Source organism: Gymnoscopelus braueri (assembly GCF_963280865.1).
Source record: "Gymnoscopelus braueri genome assembly, chromosome: 20".
Classification (NCBI taxonomy): domain Eukaryota; kingdom Metazoa; phylum Chordata; class Actinopteri; order Myctophiformes; family Myctophidae; genus Gymnoscopelus; species Gymnoscopelus braueri.
Window position 1 is genome coordinate 45,351,383 of NC_137622.1, and position 21,293 is coordinate 45,372,675.

The 21,293-nt window shown below is 40.3% G+C and overlaps 2 protein-coding genes across 2 annotated transcripts in view; both read left to right on the forward strand.

The window, feature by feature from the left end:
* The window catches only part of tmco6 (transmembrane and coiled-coil domains 6), a 36,309-nt gene extending 23,309 nt beyond the window's left edge, over positions 1-13,000 (forward strand). The window contains exons 11-13 of the mRNA XM_080416817.1: positions 3,328-3,486; positions 8,934-9,054; positions 11,095-13,000. Coding sequence (XP_080272943.1) covers positions 3,328-3,486; positions 8,934-9,054; positions 11,095-11,114 — 300 coding nt within the window. The 3' untranslated portion in view covers positions 11,115-13,000. The remainder of the gene's footprint in view (positions 1-3,327; positions 3,487-8,933; positions 9,055-11,094) is intronic.
* LOC308076485 (carnosine synthase 1-like) overlaps positions 11,178-21,293 on the forward strand; it is a 50,766-nt gene continuing 40,650 nt past the window's right edge. Inside the window, exons 1-3 of the mRNA XM_080416805.1 lie at positions 11,178-11,292; positions 12,696-12,794; positions 13,549-13,582. The gene's annotated coding sequence lies outside the window, so the exon portion shown is untranslated. The remainder of the gene's footprint in view (positions 11,293-12,695; positions 12,795-13,548; positions 13,583-21,293) is intronic.

Sequence of the window (21,293 nt, forward strand, 5' to 3'; positions counted from 1 at the left end):
TTACAATGGTAGGAAAAATTAGATTTTTTTCTCAGTTTATTTTTTAACATTGAAGTGGATGGAGCATTAAGGCAGACAGACAGGACAAACACATAAAACAACAGAACATGTAAAGCATAAAAATGGATCATTAAGTCAACACAGACAGATCAATATCATGATGTCAGTATATTTAGAGTGATTAATAGAGGTTATATGACAAATGTTATAGTTATTAATTAGTTATAGACATGTACATACACTCTCAAAATAAGAAGACAGCGTATTTTTGAACAGAGAATACGATGAAATGGAACGAATATTTGCCGGTAGGTTATTCAATATCCAATCCAATATCCATTCCTTTGATCGGCTGGTGAAATAACTAAACTGACACTGAGGTATTTATTAACGTAACTCGTGTGCATTACGGAGACATTTGAATGAGATCTTGATCAGGAACGTGCGCTCTGCACTTGTGTTGCAGTGTTGAGGATGTCTTTGTGTCTGTCCGTGCGACCGGGCATGCTCAAAAATGCGGCCCCGACCGGAGCGGCTTGGAGCCCACTCCCCGCTACGTTTAAAAAAAGTCCCGCTCCGCTCACATGCTCTGGTATATAAGTGGGGTCTGGGGACCCCCAGGGGTCCTTGGAGGGGTACCAGGGGGGTCCCCAGCATTTAAAAAAAATATATAGAGTCACAATCATTTAAACCACTTTAACCATATTTTATAGTTTGGCTATTCAAAAATAGCAGATATACAAGCTCATAGCGCGGCACCGAGGGCCGCGCTATGAGCTTGTAGATCTACTATTTTTGAAAAATAGTGAAAACAAATCTTTGAATATAAATATAATTTAAAGCGAACATTTGTAACTCAATCTTTGTTGTTCCAGGGGGTCCCAATATATATTTTACATATTTTGAGATGGAGGGGGGTCCGCGGCCAAATATTTATCATTTTGGGGGTCCTTGACATGAAAAGGTTTGAGAACCACTGCTCTGGTACAGTACCACTCATCAACACATTTAGACATTTCTTTCCTCAAGTGTGTGCATTGTTCCCCACATGTTCTCTGAAGGTGGACGCGGGTCACATGTTCTCTGAAGGTGGACGCGGGTCATTCCATGTTCTCTGAAGGTGGACGCGGGTCATTCCATGTTCTCTGAAGGTGGACGCGGGTCATTCCATGACAAAGCTCTATTTGACTGGAACAGTCTCTCTCTCAGATCTGTTGCCTCTCTTGGCCGCTTCAGGACTTCCTTGTATTCACATCCAAACAGCCTGTTCATGCTTTAAACTAAGCTTTGGACTGATGTTGATTTCTGACTTTGATTCAGCTCATTGTATTGTAAAAACAAAATGATGTTGCTATAATATCAGTGGTTCTCAAACTTTTTCATGTCAAGGACCCCCCAAGATTATATGTATTTGTCCGTGGACCCCCCCCCCCCCCCCATCTCAAAATATGGTAATAAAATATGGACATATTACTCACGGTAATATGTCCGTCATTCACGTGCCATGTACATCCCAAAGACAACCGACACCACGCAGCCCATTTTGTAATCTCCCCACAACAACACACGGCTCGGCATCTGGGTTGCCACGTTGCCAAAAGACAAGCTGATGTCAGTGTTGCCAGATGTGCGCCAGAAACAAGCAACCACCTTCATGAAGAAAAAAAAACCCAGCCGAAGGGGTCCGCCATGTTTCACGAGGGTCTGCGGGGGTCCCAACACTCCCAGGGGGTCCGCGGACCCCCAGGTGGTCCCTCATTTATTTTATTTTTCTTAATTATTATTATTTTTTAAACTTTTTTTGGGGCAATTTTTATCCCACGATTTTGGTACCCCAAAATAAGCGCGCCCTCGCTAGAGCCCCGTGCGCGGCTAGTGGGGCCCGGACCTCTAGTATATATATATTCAAAGATTTGCACACATTTTCACGATTTTCTTTTCTCAAAAATAGCAGATCTACAAGCTCATAGCGCGGCCAAAGAAGTCTAAAAATGACACAGATGTGTTCCTGGTCTTAATGGATTAAACTGCTTGTTGATTTCTGACTTAGATTCAGGTCATTGTATTGTATTCTCCATTTCTTTGTTTAAAATGAGTTGAGGGCTGTGGGTGGGAGAGGGTATTTGTACGGGTGTGTGTCTTGTGTATTTGTATTGAAATGTTTTATCTCTAAAATGAGAGGCTGCATCTCAAGGGTTTATCCTATTCTCTCAATAAATTCTGACCAAATACAGTTGGCCTTTCATTGTCTGTGTTCTACAGTATGTTGGCAGCAAATCTAAGGCAGAAAGACATTCAAACTGTTTACTTAGAACTGTATACAAGTCATTTCATCATCTCAACATTCAACATTGTTCTACTTATCACACATCCCATGTGTTCCTAATAATAATAACAGTCAGACACAGTCAGATTCCGGATGTAACCCTCACTTCACAGTCCTGTCCAGCACAGAGGGTTTCATTATCAGCTGCCTATCAAAATGCCTAATAAGATGAGGCATAAGGCAGAAGGCATAAGGTGCCGGGCAAGATAGGGCCCATAATGTCTTAACAATTCTATGTAGTCTTACAACTAGGCTCCTGGTTGTAAAATGATGCTATATGCTATAGTCATATTTTCACCAAATTGTAACATCTGCCTAACTCTACTGTCCTGTACACTGCTGATTCACCCTGCATTATAGCCTATGTCCTCAGCCTATCACAACAAGGCTTGTTACATTCAGCCTATCAGAATGATTGTTACATTCAGCCTATCAGAATGCTTGTTAATTCCAAAATCACTATCTGCTGATGACAAGAAATTACTTAGGAAATTATTAAAAAATAGATGACTTAGGTAGTTAGTGATTTCTCTTTAATATGTTATATGTGTCCAGGTTCTCAGGGTGATGTGTAATATTTCATGTTTCTAGGTCCTCGTGGTGATGTTTATTAATATTTAATATGTTTATAGGTCCTCAGGGTCATGTATATTAATATTTAATATGTTTATAGGTCCTCAGGGTCATGTATATTAATATTTAATATGTTTATAGGTCCTCAGGGTCATGTATATTCATATTTAATATGTTTATAGGTCCTCAGAGTGATGTATATTAATATGTAATGTGTTTATAGGTCCTCAGGGTCATGTATATTAATATTTAATATGTTTATAGGTCCTCAGGGTCATGTATATTAATATTTAATATGTTAATAGGTCCTCAGAGTGATGTATATTAATATGTAATGTGTTTATAGGTCCTCAGGGTCATGTATATTAATATTTAATATGTTTATAGGTCCTCAGAGTGATGTATATTAATATGTAATGTGTTTATAGGTCCTCAGGGTCATGTGTAACGTGGCTCATCATCTCAGTGATCAGATGGTTGATAAAGATGTTCTGTCAGCGTTGACTCACACTCTGAAGATGACGGACACACATGTCGTCACCCTGAGTCTGGAGCTGCTGTCCATGCTGCTGGATGCTAGTCCACAGGTAAGAACACCTAGCAACCACCTCATCAACCCCCTAGCATCCACCTCATCAACCCCCTAGCATCCACCTCATCAACCCCCTAGCATCCACCTCATCAACCCCCTAGCATCCACCTCATCAACCCCCTAGCATCCACCTCATCAACCCCCTAGCATCCACCTCATCAACCCCCTAGCATCCACCTCATCAACCCCCTAGCATCCACCTCATCAACCCCCTAGCAACGACCTCATCAACCCCCTAGCATCCATATTGTGTCCATACTGCTGGATTACTTTTGATGCAGTAATGGTATTTTTTTCATTTATTTTATTTGTTTGCTTTTTTTTGTTATTAAAAAGGTCTTAAATGTCACTTAACTCATTGAGTGCCAGAGTTGCTTGGATCACTGCCCTCCCCCCACCAAAAAAAGCCGGACCTTCCTAGCCCGTGTTTTAAAAATGGCCAGAACTCAAACATCGAAAATCTGTGAAAGTGTCCGTTTTCAAGTTGTTTTGGCCATTATCTCTGGAACGGAAGGTTCAATCTGCTCAGTTCATTAAGCACGTTTCAGGCCTAGCATTATGGTCATTGTTTGGGCCTTGGGCTTAATTTTCAGGCCCGTTGAGAGCTCTACCATCCACTTCCATCATGTCAGTGTTTGGGCTGTGAGATGATCCTGGTGCGGTCATAGAACCGTCAGCCGTCATGCTTTGTGTCGCCTCGTCACAATATATTCACTTATCTGCTACTACAGTGTGTTTGATTGATTGATTGAATAGTTTATTAGTCATAAATGTAAACATCATGAGGTACAGTCAGACATTAAGGCTAAAAGGATAACACTAAAATCCTGGGGACTTGTTTCCATTGTGGTCCTATGTATTCAATTCATCATCATAGTATAACAATAACACAATAATACATGTCATCAACAAATACAAACACTATGATGTACAAACTGGAGAAAAAGGAAAATGCAGTGAATGTCCTCCTTTCTGTCCTCTCTCATGTGTTTATTTAGACACAGCACATTTAGATGTAGTTTTAGTCTTTTGAATCAAATTCTATTTAGTTTAAACTAAATGTATGTTGGCTGGATCTCTACTCCACTAGTCTTAGTTCTACTGGATCTCTTCTCCACTAGTCTTAGTTCTACTGGATCTCTTCTCCACTAGTCTTAGTTCTACTGGATCTCTTCTCCACTAGTCTTAGTTCTACTGGATCTCTTCTCCACTAGTCTTAGTTCTACTGGATCTCTTCTCCACTAGTCTTAGTTCTACTGGATCTCTTCTCCACTAGTCTTAGTTCTACTGGATCTCTTCTCCACTAGTCTTAGTTCTACTGGATCTCTTCTCCACTAGTCTTAGTTCTACTGGATCTCTTCTCCACTAGTCTTAGTTCTACTGGATCTCTTCTCCACTAGTCTTAGTTCTACTGGATCTCTTCTCCACTAGTCTTAGTTCTACTGGATCTCTTCTCCACTAGTCTTAGTTCTACTGGATCTCTTCTCCACTAGTCTTAGTTCTACTGGATCTCTTCTCCACTAGTCTTAGTTCTACTGGATCTCTTCTCCACTAGTCTTAGTTCTACTGGATCTCTTCTCCATTACTCCATCCATTTTAGTCTAGTTATTATTTGTTGACAAAATTGTCAATATATTTAGTTCATTTAGTTTTCGTCAGACCAACATCTTACGTCATAGTTTTAGTCGACAAAATGAACACTGGTCAGTAGAGGGCGCCACGGAGCGCGTCCTCCTCAGGCCCGGAACTGTCCTCCAACATGCAGGTGTTCATTTATTCGAGAGAGAGAGAGAGAGAGAGAGAGAGAGAGAGAGAGAGAGAGAGAGAGAGAGAGAGAGAGAGAGAGAGAGAGAGAGAGAGAGAGAGAGAGAGAGAGAGAGAGAGAGAGAGAGAGAGAGAGAGAGAGAGAGAGAGAGAGAGAGAGAGAGAGAGAGAGAGAGAGAGAGAGAGAGAGAGAGAGAGAGAGAGAGAGAGAGAGAGAGAGCGAGCGTGCGAGCAGTGATGTCAATTGTTCTGCTGTTTACGGCCGAGAGGTGACTAGGGTCTATTGTTCCCGACACAACGACGTACGGGCGGGCGGGGCTCGTTGTGTCGGGAACAATAGAGCCAGTCACACCTCGGCAGCCAGGAAGAGACAGGCGCCGGCAGCGGCGAGCGGTGAGCTAACGGAACTGACCTCCATTGTTCCAGCTTGGCAGAGAGACAGAGACAGAGACAGAGACAGAGGTCTGATGGGGTGAGGAGGAGGGCAGAGAGACAGAGACGTAAATATACGTAAATAAATGGCTCACATTTCCCCCCGTTCTCTCCAAATCATCACACTATTATAGCATAGTATATATTTATACTATACTATATTAAAAGATTTGCACAATTTTTTTGATAAAAAAAATAAATAGCAGATCTACAAGCTCATAGCCAAAGAATAAAATATGGTTAAAATGACTGTGACACTATATTAACTAATTTCGCTGGGGACCCCCTGGCACCTTCCAAGGACCCCTGGGGGTCCCGGGGCCCCACTTTGAGAACCATTGCCATAGGACTCCTTCCCGCCACACATACAACCTCTTCCTGGCCCTTATGTGGTCCGCGGGCCACCTCTTTCACACCCCTGGGGGAGTGGTGGCACGGGGCTGGAGGCTTACAGTATGTAAATCTCTTAAAGGGGCATTTCACTCTCAAACACTTCTGAGGTCATTGTATTGTCTGCGCTGCCTGTTGTGAAGTTGCTTGATTCAATATTTGATATTAATTTGATTAGACATCCAAACCCATTCAACTTCAAACTCTGTTAGAATCACATTGAAAACACACACCTCCTAAATAATGAAAGGGGACACCTTCATTTTCTCATTAGTTATTATTCATTATATTAATATTGTCTTTAAAGGTAGGGTAGGGTGATTTTCTTTGGTTAAAATAAGTGTTAACACATTGGGTGCCAAAACCGTATATATACGGTTTTGCGCATACTAACGTTGAGTGCCAAAACCGTATATATACGTTTTTTGAAAAAAACCTTCACAGCAACAGGAAATATCACTCCTACAAGATTTAGACTCCAATCCACCTCCTGGTTAACTTATGACTTCAAAAACCTGTATCTCGGCTCCTGTGCACTTTTTTTTTTTACAATGTTAATTTAACTATTTTCAACTGGCTGCAACTATGGAACGGATTACCGAATGTTTTTAATTTTTTCCCCCCGATTGTACGAGACCTGTATGTGTGTAATGAGGGGATCACCGTGAGGACGGTGATCACTGAAAATATTTTGTGACTACTTGAAAAAGGTTCAAAATGTTTAAAAAGTCCTGGCACTCAAAGTATAATATTTTAATAAACCTCTGGCACCCAATGTGTTAAATAGCTCTATATTCTGATAGTACTCATTGCTATAGAGTGTTTGTTCAGTAAAAGGAGTCTCCACGTCTCTCCAGCTCTTTATTAAACAGAAAATGCATTTTCGTTTCAGTTTAATTTCCAATTTTATCCAATCAGGATAGAGAACTCAATCAGGATATAGATTAAACAAGTGCAATTGGAAGTGATGACACTAAGAAATGAGCAGGCAAAATTGGAACTGGAACACTATAAAAATGAAGCTTAAAAATGGGTACTTTCTCCTGATTGGCTGAGATTTTGACACCTACCGGAAAATGTATTTTCTGTTTATTAAAGAGTTGGAGAGACGGGGAGACTCCTTTTACTGAACAAACACTCTATAGCAATGATTACTATCACAATATAGTGCTTTAACCTTTTAACAAAATACTTTTTGTTTTAACCCAAACATATCACTTACCCTACCTTTAATGTAATGCAATAATGGTCACCCCTTTCATTAGAAGGACAATATCAGTCACTAGAAGCAGAGACGTGTGTTTTAATTAGTCTAACATTCATTAGAAGAACAATATCAGTCACTAGAAGCAGAGACGTGTGTTTTAATTAGTCTAACATTCATTAGAAGAACAATATCAGTCACCAGAAGCAGAGACGTGTGTTTTCAATGAGTGTAACGTTCATTAGAAGAACAATATCAGTCACTAGAAGCAGAGACGTGTGTTTTAATGAGTCTAACATTCATTAGAAGGACAATATCAGTCACTAGAAGCAGAGACGTGTGTTTTCAATGAGTCTAACATTCAAGACAATGATTTGTTTATTTCAAAACTGGCCTGAAAAAACATTATAAATGATATGATTTCATAATGTCCATAATCCATAGATATGATGTCATATTATGTCCATAATCCGTAGATATGATGTCATATTATGTCCATAATCCGTAGATATGATGTCATATTATGTCCATAATCCGTAGATATGATGTCATATTATGTCCATAATCCATAGATATTAGGGGTGTCACGATACGCCTAATCCACGATTCGATTCGACTTTCGATTTTAAGGTCACGATTCGATTCGATTTTCGATACGATATATATTTTTAAAACTTTAATTTTTTCAGCTTTTTGAGGTTTATATGATTATTAATTTAGGCTATTGTCTTGATTTGTAAAGAAAAACACATGTTTCTCAATAAGTCCCTTTTATTTGAATAATATCAAATGAGAATGAGATAACAAAAAGGGTTTTATGCCCTTACAACAACTGTCATTTTCAGATTCTTCTTTAAGATGAGTTAACAACATTCTTGTGAAGCATGTAAGAAAAAAGGATCCAAAGACGACTGTTATTTGGCTACATGTTCCTTTATTTATTTTTACCTTAACCCCATCCGTTTTCTGAGGTGAACTTTAGCCTAAAATAGCAGATCTACAAGCTCACAACGCCTCACGCTGCGAGGCGTTGTGAGCTTGTAGATCGGCTATTTTTGGCCGAGAGGTATAGGTGTAGAGGGGAAAAAGAGAAGACGGAGAAACTATCAATGTGAAGCATAATCGACAAACGGTAGCCGTTTTGTCAACGCGTCGGGTGCCCTCATAATTCACTGGGAAGCCCAAATATTGTCAGACTTTTGACTTAAAGGAAGCGGGAGGGTTTTCCAATTCTTCCGTTTGTGTATTATCATTACCATCGCTGGCTTCAGCAGTGGCCATGGTGAAATGTAAAGTAGTAGCCTAGTACAGCTGCAACGCTACAGCGGTCTCTGTCTCCTCCAAACTCCTGTGGTGTGTGTGACTTTGTCCTGTCGTCTTTTTTTTCCTCCCCCGTCGTAAGCATGCATGCGCGATGCTTCACCCGGACGTGCAGTCGGATGTGCGCATTTAAATTAACCCTTGAATCGCGATACGGCTTTTGATTTCGATACACTGTATCGTACTACATTTCCGGTTCGATTTCGATACGTATCGAGTATCGTGACACCCTTAATAGATATGATGTCATATTATGTCCATAATCCATAGATATGATGTCATATTATGTCCATAATCCATAGATATGATGTCATATTATGTCCATAATCCAGGTGTCATCAGAGTTTGTGAGAGGGGGAGGGGTTTCTCTGCTGGAGGCCATTCAGTTCAACACAGAAGAAGACCTGAGGACCAGAGCTACATTCCTACTGGACAACCATCTGGCCTCCTACTGTAAATATACCTTTAATATTTAATATCTCCTACTGTAAATATACCTTTAATATTTAATATCTCCTACTGTAAATATACCTTTAATATTTAACATATCCTACTGTAAATATACCTTTAATATTTAACATATCCTACTGTAAATATACCTTTAATATTTAACATATCCTACTGTACTGTAAATATACCTTAATATACAGAAGGCAACAGAGGACAAACAGAACTTAACATAACATCAACACTGAGCTAACCAAAGTGAGACATGAGGGGAATATTATAGTGGGTGATCAGTCCACTCTGGACACAAAGGGAAGACAAAGAATAACATTTAAACGGACTTCAAATCACTACAGCACTAACTACTGAAATTACAATACTGACATATCAAAATGCATTTCTTCATCGTAATAATGAAACTATTCAAACTCATAATAAACCCCTCCCCCTCCCCATACGCACTAGAGTTATCACATTCTGCCCGACCCTGACCTTACCCGACCCGACGTTTTTCGGGCCGGGCCGGGCTGGGCCCAAATCTATGCTAATTAATTAGTCGGGCCGGGCCAAGCCTCGGGTTCCGAGGCCTAGCGGCCTAACGGTAAGGCTGACACAAATGTCAGTGTATGTGTTGGATGTGTCGGATGTGTCGGATGTGTCGGATGTGTTGGATGTGTCGGATGTGTTGGATGTGTAGGATGTGTTGGATGTGTTGGATGTGTTGGATGTGTCGGATGTGTTGGATGTGTCGGATGTGTCGGATGTGTTGGATGTGTAGGATGTGTTGGATGTGTCGGATGTGTTGGATGTGTCGGATGTGTTGGATGTGTCGGATGTGTTGGATGTGTTGGATGTATTGGATGTGTTGGATGTGTAGGATGTGTTGGATGTGTTGGATGTATTGGATGTGTTGGATGTGTAGGATGTGTTGGATGTGTAGGATGCAGCTCAAAGTGAACTTTCCTCAGGTATGTAGTTTCCTCAGGTATGTAGTTTCCTCAGGTATGTATTTTGTCGCCGTCCGACCTTCCTAGCCCGTGTTATTAACCCTTTAAGACCGGGAACGCGTCTCTGTGTCGTTTTTAGATTTCTTTGCGCTATCCAAAAATAGCAGCTATGAGCTTGTAGATCTGCTATTTTTGAAAAAAATCTTGAACATTTGTGCAAATCTTTGAATATATATATATTATGTAAAGCAAACATTTGTAACTCAAATCTGTGCTTCTGGGGGATTCTACAAATGTCTTCTAAATCCTAACAGTTTTTTGATAAAAACGTGTGTTGCTATAATATCAGTGGTTCTCAAACTTTTTCATGTCAAGGACCCCCAAAATTATATGTATGTATTTGGCCGCAGACCTCCATCTCAAAATATGTTGTTCCAGGGACCCCCAGAAGCAAAGATTTGAGTAAAAAACTTTGCTTTAAAAAAAATATATATATTCAAAGATTTGAACACATTTTCACGATTTAAAAAAAATAGCAGATCTACAAGCTTGCAGATCTGCTATTTTTTAAAAGCCAAAGTATAAAATAATGGTTGAAGTGGTTACACAGACACGTTCTCGGTTTTAATGGGTTAAAGAAAAACGGGCGACGATGGCCAAAACTCAATGGAAAATCGGCGAAAGTGTCAGTTTTCAAGATGTTTTGGACATTGTCTCTGGAACAGAAGGTCCAATCTGCTCAGTTCAAAGCTTGTTGGATGTGTGACTTTGAGGACATTAAGCACATAATGACACATTTTCGTGTTTTCGGGCCTAAACGTATGGTAATTATTCTGGTGTAATTACACTGGTGTGGCCGTCACATTGACAAAACGCATGAAGTGTGTTGGTTTTGTTGCGCTCGGAAATAGCCGATCTACAAACTCACACGCGATCGGCTGTTTTCGGCACACAGCTATAAGTATAAATCAGGCATTAAGATGCCCTCACGGCCTGGAGAAATACATTCTAATCCACTAAATCATTTCATTCTAAAGACTAATGACTTAAAACTACGCGTCAAAACTTGTCTGTTCTCTCTCTCTCTCTCTCCTGACAGGTAGCCAGCAACCCACCTGAATGGATCTACAGATCTATAACCCACCTGAATGGATCTACAGATCTATAACCCACCTGAATGGGTCTAAACCAAGGTGTCTCAAAGTGTGTGCCGTGATGAAGTCCAGAGGCACCACAGGATACCGTCATATTTGGAATTCATCAACAGCCTCTATACTCATTACTTGCCCTGTACTTGGTGCGTTCTTTTTCAATCTACACCAAAACTCTTAACCAAAAATAGCAGATCTACAAGCTTGTAGATCTGCTATTTTTGGCGAATGTTCCCCCCAGAATAGGGATCCATAAAGATCCATTTGGTTCCATGTGTACACTCTCAGAGTTACAGACCTGTAAGGGTCCATTTGGTTCCATTTGTACACTCTGAGAGTTACAGACCTGTAAGGGTCCATTTGGTTCTATTTGTACACTCTCAGAGTTACAGACCCATAAGGGTCCATTTGGTTCCATTTGTACACTCTCAGAGTTACAGACCTGTAAGGGTCCATTTGGTTCCATTTGTACACTCTCAGAGTTACATTGAGGAACACTGAGGATTTTACTGTGTAAATTGGGGTCCTATTAGCCTCGATCTCCAGGCTTTTATTGCTTAGTTTTGCTAAAAAATAAAAGCCTGGCCCAACTATAGCCTGTACTGGGTATGAGGAAGTGTTTCATTTCCCAACCAACCAGAGTGCAGTGGGCGTCGCTCGTAATGTTGTGTTAACGGGGCGGGGGTTGACGGACAGATCGGTGAACCAATGGGATCAGGCGCCGTCTCTCGCCGGCTCTATACACACGCCCCTTTATACACGAAATCAGGAGGGTTGCAGCAGGCTAGGGTCCTATAGATCATTTTAAAAAGGTATCAAATGATGATAATTTCTTCTTAACTCTTTTCCTGTCATGGATGTGTTTTCTCGTCCGTTGGTCCACGGTGTCTTTGACGCGTTAGACGTTCTGTGTTTTTCACACAGAACCAGGAGATAACGGGATCCGAAGATGTACTGCTCCATTCACTTCCTGGTTAAAGTATGTGGGAAATATTCTGTATATCGGCTCCTGTGTTTTACTATGGATTTTTGGCAAAACATGATATTTTCAGCTTGCCGCAACTATGGAACAGATTACCACAATCACATTTTTCCCCCCAAAATTCTACGAGAAAAACAAAAAAAACAAAAAACAAAAAAGAAAACACTGGTTTTGGCTGGCACTGGGGTGACACTATTACAATTTGACTCTGGCAGTTGAAGAGTTAACCTACTGTAGTTTGTGATGATTGAAGGTGGTGTCGTTAGCTTAGCATATTTTAATGGTCTGTACAGATATACAATCACTGGTGATTTTTATACGTGAGACCTTTACTTCATCCATGAATTATGTCAACTAACGTGTGTGTTGCTCAGAGTGATGATGGACGACTTAGAAGGAATATCACAATATTTATATTTGTCAAATGTCACTTATTCTCATTGTCCCAATGAGAATAACTTAAAGGAGTAGTTCACCCAAAATACTACTTATTTTCTATTAATTTCACACCTCATGAAGCCTTGAATTCATGGAGATGTTTTGTTTTTTGTCTCATTCCTAACTAAGCCAATAAGTGTCCGGTAGGAGACTGACCCTCCACCCTGTCATTGGTTCAGGAATGCAACAAAAACTAAAAAAATCTCCATGAATTCAAGGCTTCATGAGGTGAGTAATTGATAGAAAATAAGTCTCTTCTTTTTTTGCGTGAACTGCTCCTTTAACAGTTTAGTGTAATGTGTCTACTGTCTGCAAACCAAATGGACTCATAAAGGTTCCAAGGGACACAGTGGAGGGAGAAGGACTTGGGTTTTAAACTAGTTTTCCTCACATTGTTTGAAAGACTCATTAAAAACATGAATATTTAAATATTATCTTCACATCGTATTTTTCATATTGTCTGATTAACCCATTGATCTGTCATTTTAGATTTCTTTTCTTTTCTTTTTTGTCATTTTAGAACTTGTAGATCTGCTATTTCTGAAAAATCGTTAAAATGTGTGCAAATCTTTGAATATATATATATTTTTTAAAGCAAACACTTTAAACTCAAATTGCTTTAGCTTGTAGATCTGCTATTTCTGAATAGCCAAATAAATCTGAAATGACACGTGCTTTCCCGGTCTTAATGGGTTAAAGTATTGCATCACATTGAAGAACTGCTGAGTTTGACCTTCCATTTGACCTCTAGACACACACCAGAGTGAAGCCATAATTAGCATAATAATAATAATAAATGTACATTTGAATAGTTATGGAACACAGTTTGAAAAATCTGTGAATCAGTTTAGTCTTAAAACATAAGACGTCATATTTAATATTTAATCAGTGTGAATCAGAGCATTCTGATGAATCCACCGTCCTCTTCTCCATGAGGCCTGTATCATCATCCTCCTCATCCTCCTCTTCCTCGCTGTGTTAGGCTGTCCCTGTTGCAGGTTCCAGAGGGCCAAAAGGTGAGTCTTTTAACACATTGACGGACAATTACCTAATATTACGTCATCATGGTGTTTTTTAGTGATTACGCTCTTAATTGAAAAACCGTGAAAACATTTTGCCAATCTTTGAATATACATATTTTTTTTAAGCGAACATTTGTGCAAATCTTTGCTTCTGGGGGATTCTACAAATGTCTTCTAAATCCTAACAGTTTTTTTTTAAACTTATGTTGCTGTAATATCAGTGGTTCTGAAACACTTTCCTGTTCTGGCCCGATGACGCAACTCTCCTTACAAGGCTCTGGGCAAAACCAGTAATGAGAGGTCAGCTGACCTCAAGGCTCTCGCAAGAAGCTACTCAACTTCTCCTCTCCTCTCCTCTGACCAGTCCTCCTCTCTTCTCCTCTCCTCTCCTCTCCTCTCCTCTCCTCTCCTCTCCTCTCCTCTCCTCTCCTCTGACCAGTCCTCCTTCTCCTCTCCTCTCCTCTCCTCTGACCAGTCCTCCTCTCTCCTCTCCTCTCCTCTCCTCTCCTCTCCTCTGACCAGTCCTCCTTCTCCTCTCCTCTCCTCTCCTTTCCTCTGACCAGTCCTCCTTCTCTCCTCTCCTCTCCTCTCAGACAGTGTGGTCTGAGAGTTAAAGGCATTGTTTCCATGTCTGGAGTGTCTCGTTCTGAGGAGAGAGAGAGAGAGAGAGAGAGAGAGCCACACTTCATTCTGCTGCCCTTGTTCATTGTGCTCTGACTCAATCCACTCAATGTCTCACAGGCTATTGGTTAGTTGACACAAAGTGTGTTTTTGCGAAACGCGTCGTCCAGCAGTGCCTGACAGACAGACGGGCGGGCAGACAGGCTCACAGGACTAAAAACATAATCTCTGGTCTTCGGCCGTTCCAGCCTGTCTGAGGGATAACAATGTAGAGCCTTATTAGAGAATAAAGTAGGATAGACAGGTAAACAATGAATGTGTCCAAACAACATGCTGTACATTCTTAACATTAAGTGGTCAAGAAAACAAATGTTAAGAATGTCGTGTTGCTGACTCATTCAGAGCTCTTCAGGATGCTCTTAAATATCTAGACCAGGGGTTCTCAATCTTTTCAGGCCTTGACCGCCCAAAATAATCACATTTGAACGGGGGACCCCCCAAAACGGGGACCCCCTACTCTGACAGCCCCTTGGAATGTAAAAGTTGAGGCATTACATTTAAATATTGTGACAATAGCAGTACCCGGACCCCACTTTGAGAAGCAATGCCCTTGAGATGTAATTTTTATCAGTGAATAAATTTTGTAGACTAAAACGATGACAGAAAATGTTTGTTGAATGCCTTTGTTGAAAGAAAAACTAAGCTATGATGACTAAGACTATGACTACGGTAAATATACTGACAATTTTGTCAACTAGATTAAAATGTTAGGGAGGGAGAAGAGATCCAATAGAACTATAAGACGAGACATTTTATTGTTGGCTGCACGTAGATGTCTCAGAAAAGCTCACAACGTGTCATCGTGAGCTTGTAGATCGGCTATTTTTGGCACACAGCTAAGTATAAATCAGGCATTATGACGGCATCAAGGCACGGCCAACAATACATTTTAGTCGACTAAATCAACTGTAGATTTAGTTGACAAGAACCTTTCAGATGACTGAAATATGACAAAAACTAAATGGAATGTTATTCAAAAGACTGACAAAATTTGCTGTAAAATCAACACTGCTTCAGGGAAATGTGTGGCAAATCCAGGCTTAAAAAGTGATTCAGAATTTAAATCCAAATTTAAAAGTTCAGATTTTCATCATGTGTTAAATCTCTCATTTTATATGCTCTATACTTTAAAGCATTGTTTCTCAAAGTACGCATTTATTTGATGTGTGTATATTTTACATACTTATAATTGCAACACACACACACACACACACACACACACACACAATTTGATTAGATTAGATTTGCATCTAATCAAAGTGTGTGTGTGTGTGTGTGTGTGTGTGTGTGTGTGTGTGTGTGTGTGTGTGTGTGTGTGTGTGTGTGTGTGTGTGTGTGTGTGTGTGTGTGTGTGTGTGTGTGTGTGTGTGTGTGTGTGTGTGTGTGTGTGTGCGCAGGGCGTTAACCCTAGCTACTACCCTGGGTAAATAAAGAACTCAAAGATTAATCTCAATCTATTCAGTGCATTAACTACTTAGACCCTTTATACTTGCACTGTGATTGATTCGTCTTTTTTCAATCTACACCAAATCTTTTGTGACACGTTGTGAGCTTGTAGATCGGCTATTTCTGGCGAATCCCTCCCCCAGGATTGGGGTTGAAGTGGTTAAATGTCATAAAGTAATGTTCAATCTGTCCTATGATGGAAATTCATATTCTCTGGTGACATGCTGTGTCTTATGGGGTAAGATCTACATATCTGTCATAAATGTAAGGCGCTATAAAGTAACAACGTCATTCAGGAGTGTGTCTCCAAGCAGTGATATTCATGCTCCCTCCTGTTATCAAGTTGGTTTCTTAGATTGTAGATCGGCTACTTTCACACAGCTATTAATACATCAGTTTGTAGATCAGATACTTACTCTTAGTTTAGATACTTTCATAAGCGATTGTAGATCGTCTATTTTCATCATTGGGCGTGTGGATACAGTGTGGATACAGTGTGGATACATTGTGGATACAGTGTGGATACAGTGGGAATGGTTGATATGATTTGATTGATTGATTGATTGATTGATTGAATACTTTATTTATAAAGACATGGAAACAGTACATGGAAGTACAATTCACAATACAAGGTCCTCTAAACTGGATCGCTCATAAAAGCACTTGGCTGATTTAAAATGAGATCCCCGTGCACTCAAATCATGAAACAGACAGACACTACTATGCAGAACGTCATACAGTCAGTTTACAGGTTACTGGTATGAAAAACAAGAAATATGTACAATAGACAGTTTTAGAGGAGGAGGGGGGGGGTAGGTTAAGACTTAGACAGAGGCCAGTTTGGAATTACAGCCTCCTGAATGTGTTTTTTAGGGCAGTTATGAAAGTGAGTAGGGTATTACACTCCTTTACTCCTTTTGGTAGGGCATTCCACATTTTTGTTGAATAGCATGAGAACGAGTTCATTCCGTTGTTTGTGCCAAATCTGGGTTGAACATGATCAGTGGAGCTGCCTCTGGTGTTATGATCATGGACTTCATTAACATTTTGGAAGTATTTAGACAAATACAGGGGGATCCCAATGTTGTGGTGTATCTTGTAGACCAGGCCCATTGTAAGTAGCTGTACTCTGTCCTCAACCCTAAGCCATCCAATCCTAGCAAAATGATCAGGGGTTAGATGGGTTGTATGTTTAAGGCCAAGAAGTAGTCTTACCAGTTTGTTTTGGGATGTCTGGAGCCTTGTTTTTAAGGCCTTAGTGGTGTTGTGATACCATGAGAAGCATGCATAGTCAAAATGACCTTGAATGAGGGCCCCTGCGAGAATCTTCAGGGTGTTCTTACTGACTAGAGAGTTGATCCTATACAGAAAACGTGTTTGATTGACCTTTTTGATGACTCTTTCTGCCATCCTATCACCGGAGAGGTTTGCCTCCAAACTGAGGAGGAAGGAGTTGTGAGTGACGTAGAAGGAGAGGAGATAACTGCAGCCACACATCCACCCATTTCTGATGCTGTCAATGCACTGAATGGGACATTATCACGTTTAATCAGACTATTGATTGGTCTAAGTAGGATCCTGACCTACCCACGGGGCTCACTAGGTGTGCTGTATAAAGTATGGTTTTGGACTGGGACAGAGGCGCGCCGTCTCATGTGAACTGAACTTGAGCCACAGTTGCTGTGCCGAATGTTTTGAAAGTTCGCTTGAGCCGACGAGTTATGCAAATCATGTTTTGGGCGAGCGTTTGCCCCCGGGTATGTCAGTGTCTCACCAATCAATAGTCTGATTAAACGTGATAATGTCCCGTTCAGTGCATTGACCCATTAAGACCTGAGGCGATTCTTAAAAATGTTTTCTAAATCCTAACAGTTTTTTGAAAAAAAAAAAAATGATCAAGATTTTAAAAAAATAGCAGATCTACAAGCTCGTAGCGCGGCACTCTGTGCCGAGCTATGAGCTTGTAGATCTGCTATTTTTTAATAGCCAAAGACATCTAAAGTGAGACAGATGTGTTCCAGGTCTTAATGGGTTTACAGCATCTGACGCCAGAGGTAGCCAGAGAGGAGAATCTGGGAAAGCAAACATAATCTGAGCTACAGTACTGTATTCAATGACTAATGTGATGTATGATTGTGATCTGCTTTGATTGTTTGTGTTGGGTGTGTTGTCACTAGTTATAGATGTAATGCATGTGTGGTTAAATGTGTGTTACTGCTGAAGCTCTGCTGAGATGATCCTGTTTGTAAAGGTAAACAACAGATAACAGTCAGATCTGAACGTGTAACCAGAGCTACGGTGTTCACTGTGTAAGCTGAGGTTTGTTAGGGAAGCTGTGTCATGGTAAACAATGGTAGGGATTCCCAAACATTGTTAGAGAGAGTCACACTGTCTGAAGAGGCTGTGGTCAGAGAGAGAGTCACACTGTCTGAAGAGGCTGTGGTCAGAGAGAGAGTCACACTGTCTGAAGAGGCTGTGGTCAGAGAGAGAGTCACACTGTCTGAAGAGGCTGTGGTGTCAGACATCACCCAGCAGTAGTGAGATCAAGGTTAAACTGTAACCTTTAACCATGACATCATGTGTAGGTTTGAAGCTTTGAACGTTCAATGCCGTAGTATTGTTATGACTTTAAATCCAGTTCAAGGTGGTGGGATTTAGAGCATGACACGGGTGTGAGGCCACGGGGTCTGTGAGGCCACGGGGTCTCTGTCATAGTAACTTTGAACATTGTCACCTTTCCATTGAACCTTGAACACTTCACCCTTTAAGACAGGGAAAGCATCATCTGTGTCATTTTAGATTTCTTTGGCTATTCAAAAATAGCAGATGTTCGCTTTAAAAAATACATATTCAAAGATTTGCACACATTTTCACGATAAAAAAAAAATTGCAGATCTACAAGCTCATAGCCATAGAAATATTAAAATGACACAGATGCGTTCCCGGTCTTAATGGGTTAACCCAGTGACCTGGAGGTCAGGAGAAAGATGTTCTGAGATGATGTCATGGTTAGTGAGGATGACTAAGAGGAAGGTGATTGGTTTTAACTTGTTTTACTTGATAGTTATTGTGTTCCATTGTCCAGCACTTGGTCACATTGTTTGGAAAGGTGCTTTATAAATACATTGTACTTGTTTACTTACTTTACGAGGAGGAATCTACTGACCAACATCTTTTCAGAATCAGGTTCAGCTGGAAATTCTGGCATCGTCCGTCTTTTGTCTTGAATAGCTGTCTGGACATATTCATGTAATGTATGTCTTCTCTCCAGATGAAGAACATGAGCTCCATAGGGAGTAAAATAAGTTTGAGAACCACTGGTTTAGAAGCTTTTATACAATCAGACTCAGGTCTTAATGGGTTAAAGGACTAGTTCATCCAAAACCAGTGTTTCCCCTATATGCATTAAGCAGTGGCGGGCCGCCACCCCTTAAATCTGGCCGCCACAGTATGATTTATTGTCTCCGCCGAAGGTGGAGAATATGTTTTCGCTTTGTGTGAGCAAACATTGTTAGCCAAGCTAACATTGGGCAAGCTCCACATGACATGTGTCAAGTTGTTGACACCAATGCCTCTGATTGGCTAGAGGGACGCGTGACGAAATAAAATTCTATAAATAGGTGTGTCACTTCAAAAAGCACCTACTTTTTGAAGTGAGGTAAAACAGGATCAATCAGACTTGATTGGAACAGTACCTTCAGTAAGTCCAAGTCACCCGTCTGTGCGTGTGTGTTTCCCTCTGAGAACACCTAACATTGGTCAAGCAAAGGCGCAGAAGGCCAAAGCTAAGAAAGCATACTCATCTACAATTGTAACGTAGAAGAGGACTAGAGTTGAAATGATCCCACAACAAAGCCGAACTCTTAATACGTGTCAATATGTTGACATCAATGTCTCTGATTGGCTAGAGGGACGCATGACGAAATACAATCCTATAATAAAAAGGTGTGTCACTTCAAAAAGCCGTTTACGTTTTTGAAGCGAGGTAAGACAGGATCAATCAGTCTTGATTGGAACAGTATCTTCTAGTCCAAATCACCCGTCCGTGCGTGTGTGTGTCCCTTTGAGAACACCTGACATTGGTCAAGCAAAGGCGCAGAAGGCCAAAGCTAAGAAAGCATACTCATCTACAACAGTAACACAGAAGAGGACTAGAGTTGAATTGATCCCACAACAAGACCGAAATCTTAATACGTATTAATATGTTGACACCAATGCCTTTGATTGGCTAGAGGAATGCATGACGAAATACAATTCTATAAATAGGTGTGTCACTTCAAAAAACCGTTTACGTTTTTGAAGCGAGGTAAGACAGGATCAATCAGTCTTGATTGGAACAGTATCTTCTAGTCCAAATCACCCGTCCGTGCGTGTGTGTGTCCCTCTGAGAACACCTAACATTGGTCAAACAAAGGCGCAGAAGGCCAAAGCTGATCAAACACACCAATCAACTGCTGAAACTGTTCAAGACAATGAAGATGAAGAAGACAGACAAGTATTTGAACAAACCAGTCAATTATGACGACTCCCATATGATAGATTGCTTCAATGTAAACAAAGCATTGCTTCAATTAAACAGAGCTAAGAATCATAAAGAAAGAATGAAATTAATCAGAGACAAAAAATCGCTAAATGACAAAAGACGAAGACTAGCCATGAATGCTTACAATATGACACAGCAAAGATTGCTACAATCTCTGGAAGAAAAAGTAGAAGAGTCTGAAGAGAACATCGAAAGGAAAAAAAGGAACTGGTCAGAGTATTTAAATAATGAAAGACAACATCAACAAGCACATAACACGAGTAAGAAGAAACGATACAGATCACAAGAATTAGAAGTTAATGAAGCTGCTCTCGCATTCTTAAAGAAGATGTCCGAAAGTGGACCCAATTATGTCTGTGGTTCCTGTGAACGAATTCTCTACAGAGAATCAGTGGCAGAGTTTAAACCTGGAAATTATACAGGAACGATAGATATTGTAAGTCTCCTAGGCAAAAACCCAACTGCAATCAAGCAAAACAACACTTGGATGTGCCACACGTGTCATCGGGCCATTAAACTTGGGAAACTCCCTACACAGGCTTGGGCTAACAACTTATTACTCGACCCAATACCCCAAATATGATTTTTAAATCATTTTTTTTTAAATAAATATTTCTTTAACATACACCTTTTTATTTAACTACAGTATATATCTTTTACTCTACTGTATCTCATTAGTTATTGCTATGATAATATAATTGCTATAGTCTGCTGGCGGAGACTTGTGCTCCGAGGAGCACATTTTCTAGTTTATTAATTTTTTTAATCATGGACATATCCGTGATTGGCAGGTAATGTGTTAAGTAGGAAGTGTGAGTACTTCCTCCACCACTGTCTTTTTGTTATATATGACAGTTTGTCTATACTACTTGGTCTAATAAAAGTATATTTTCCTAAATCTGGAGACAATTCATATATAAACAGATATTTTCATGCTCATTACTGTGCACATGTACTATATAAGTCTTCGTGTTTGAGCACAAATATGCATTTTCACGCATCCTCCCCCACACCTTCAGCTTCTGGCTAGGGGAA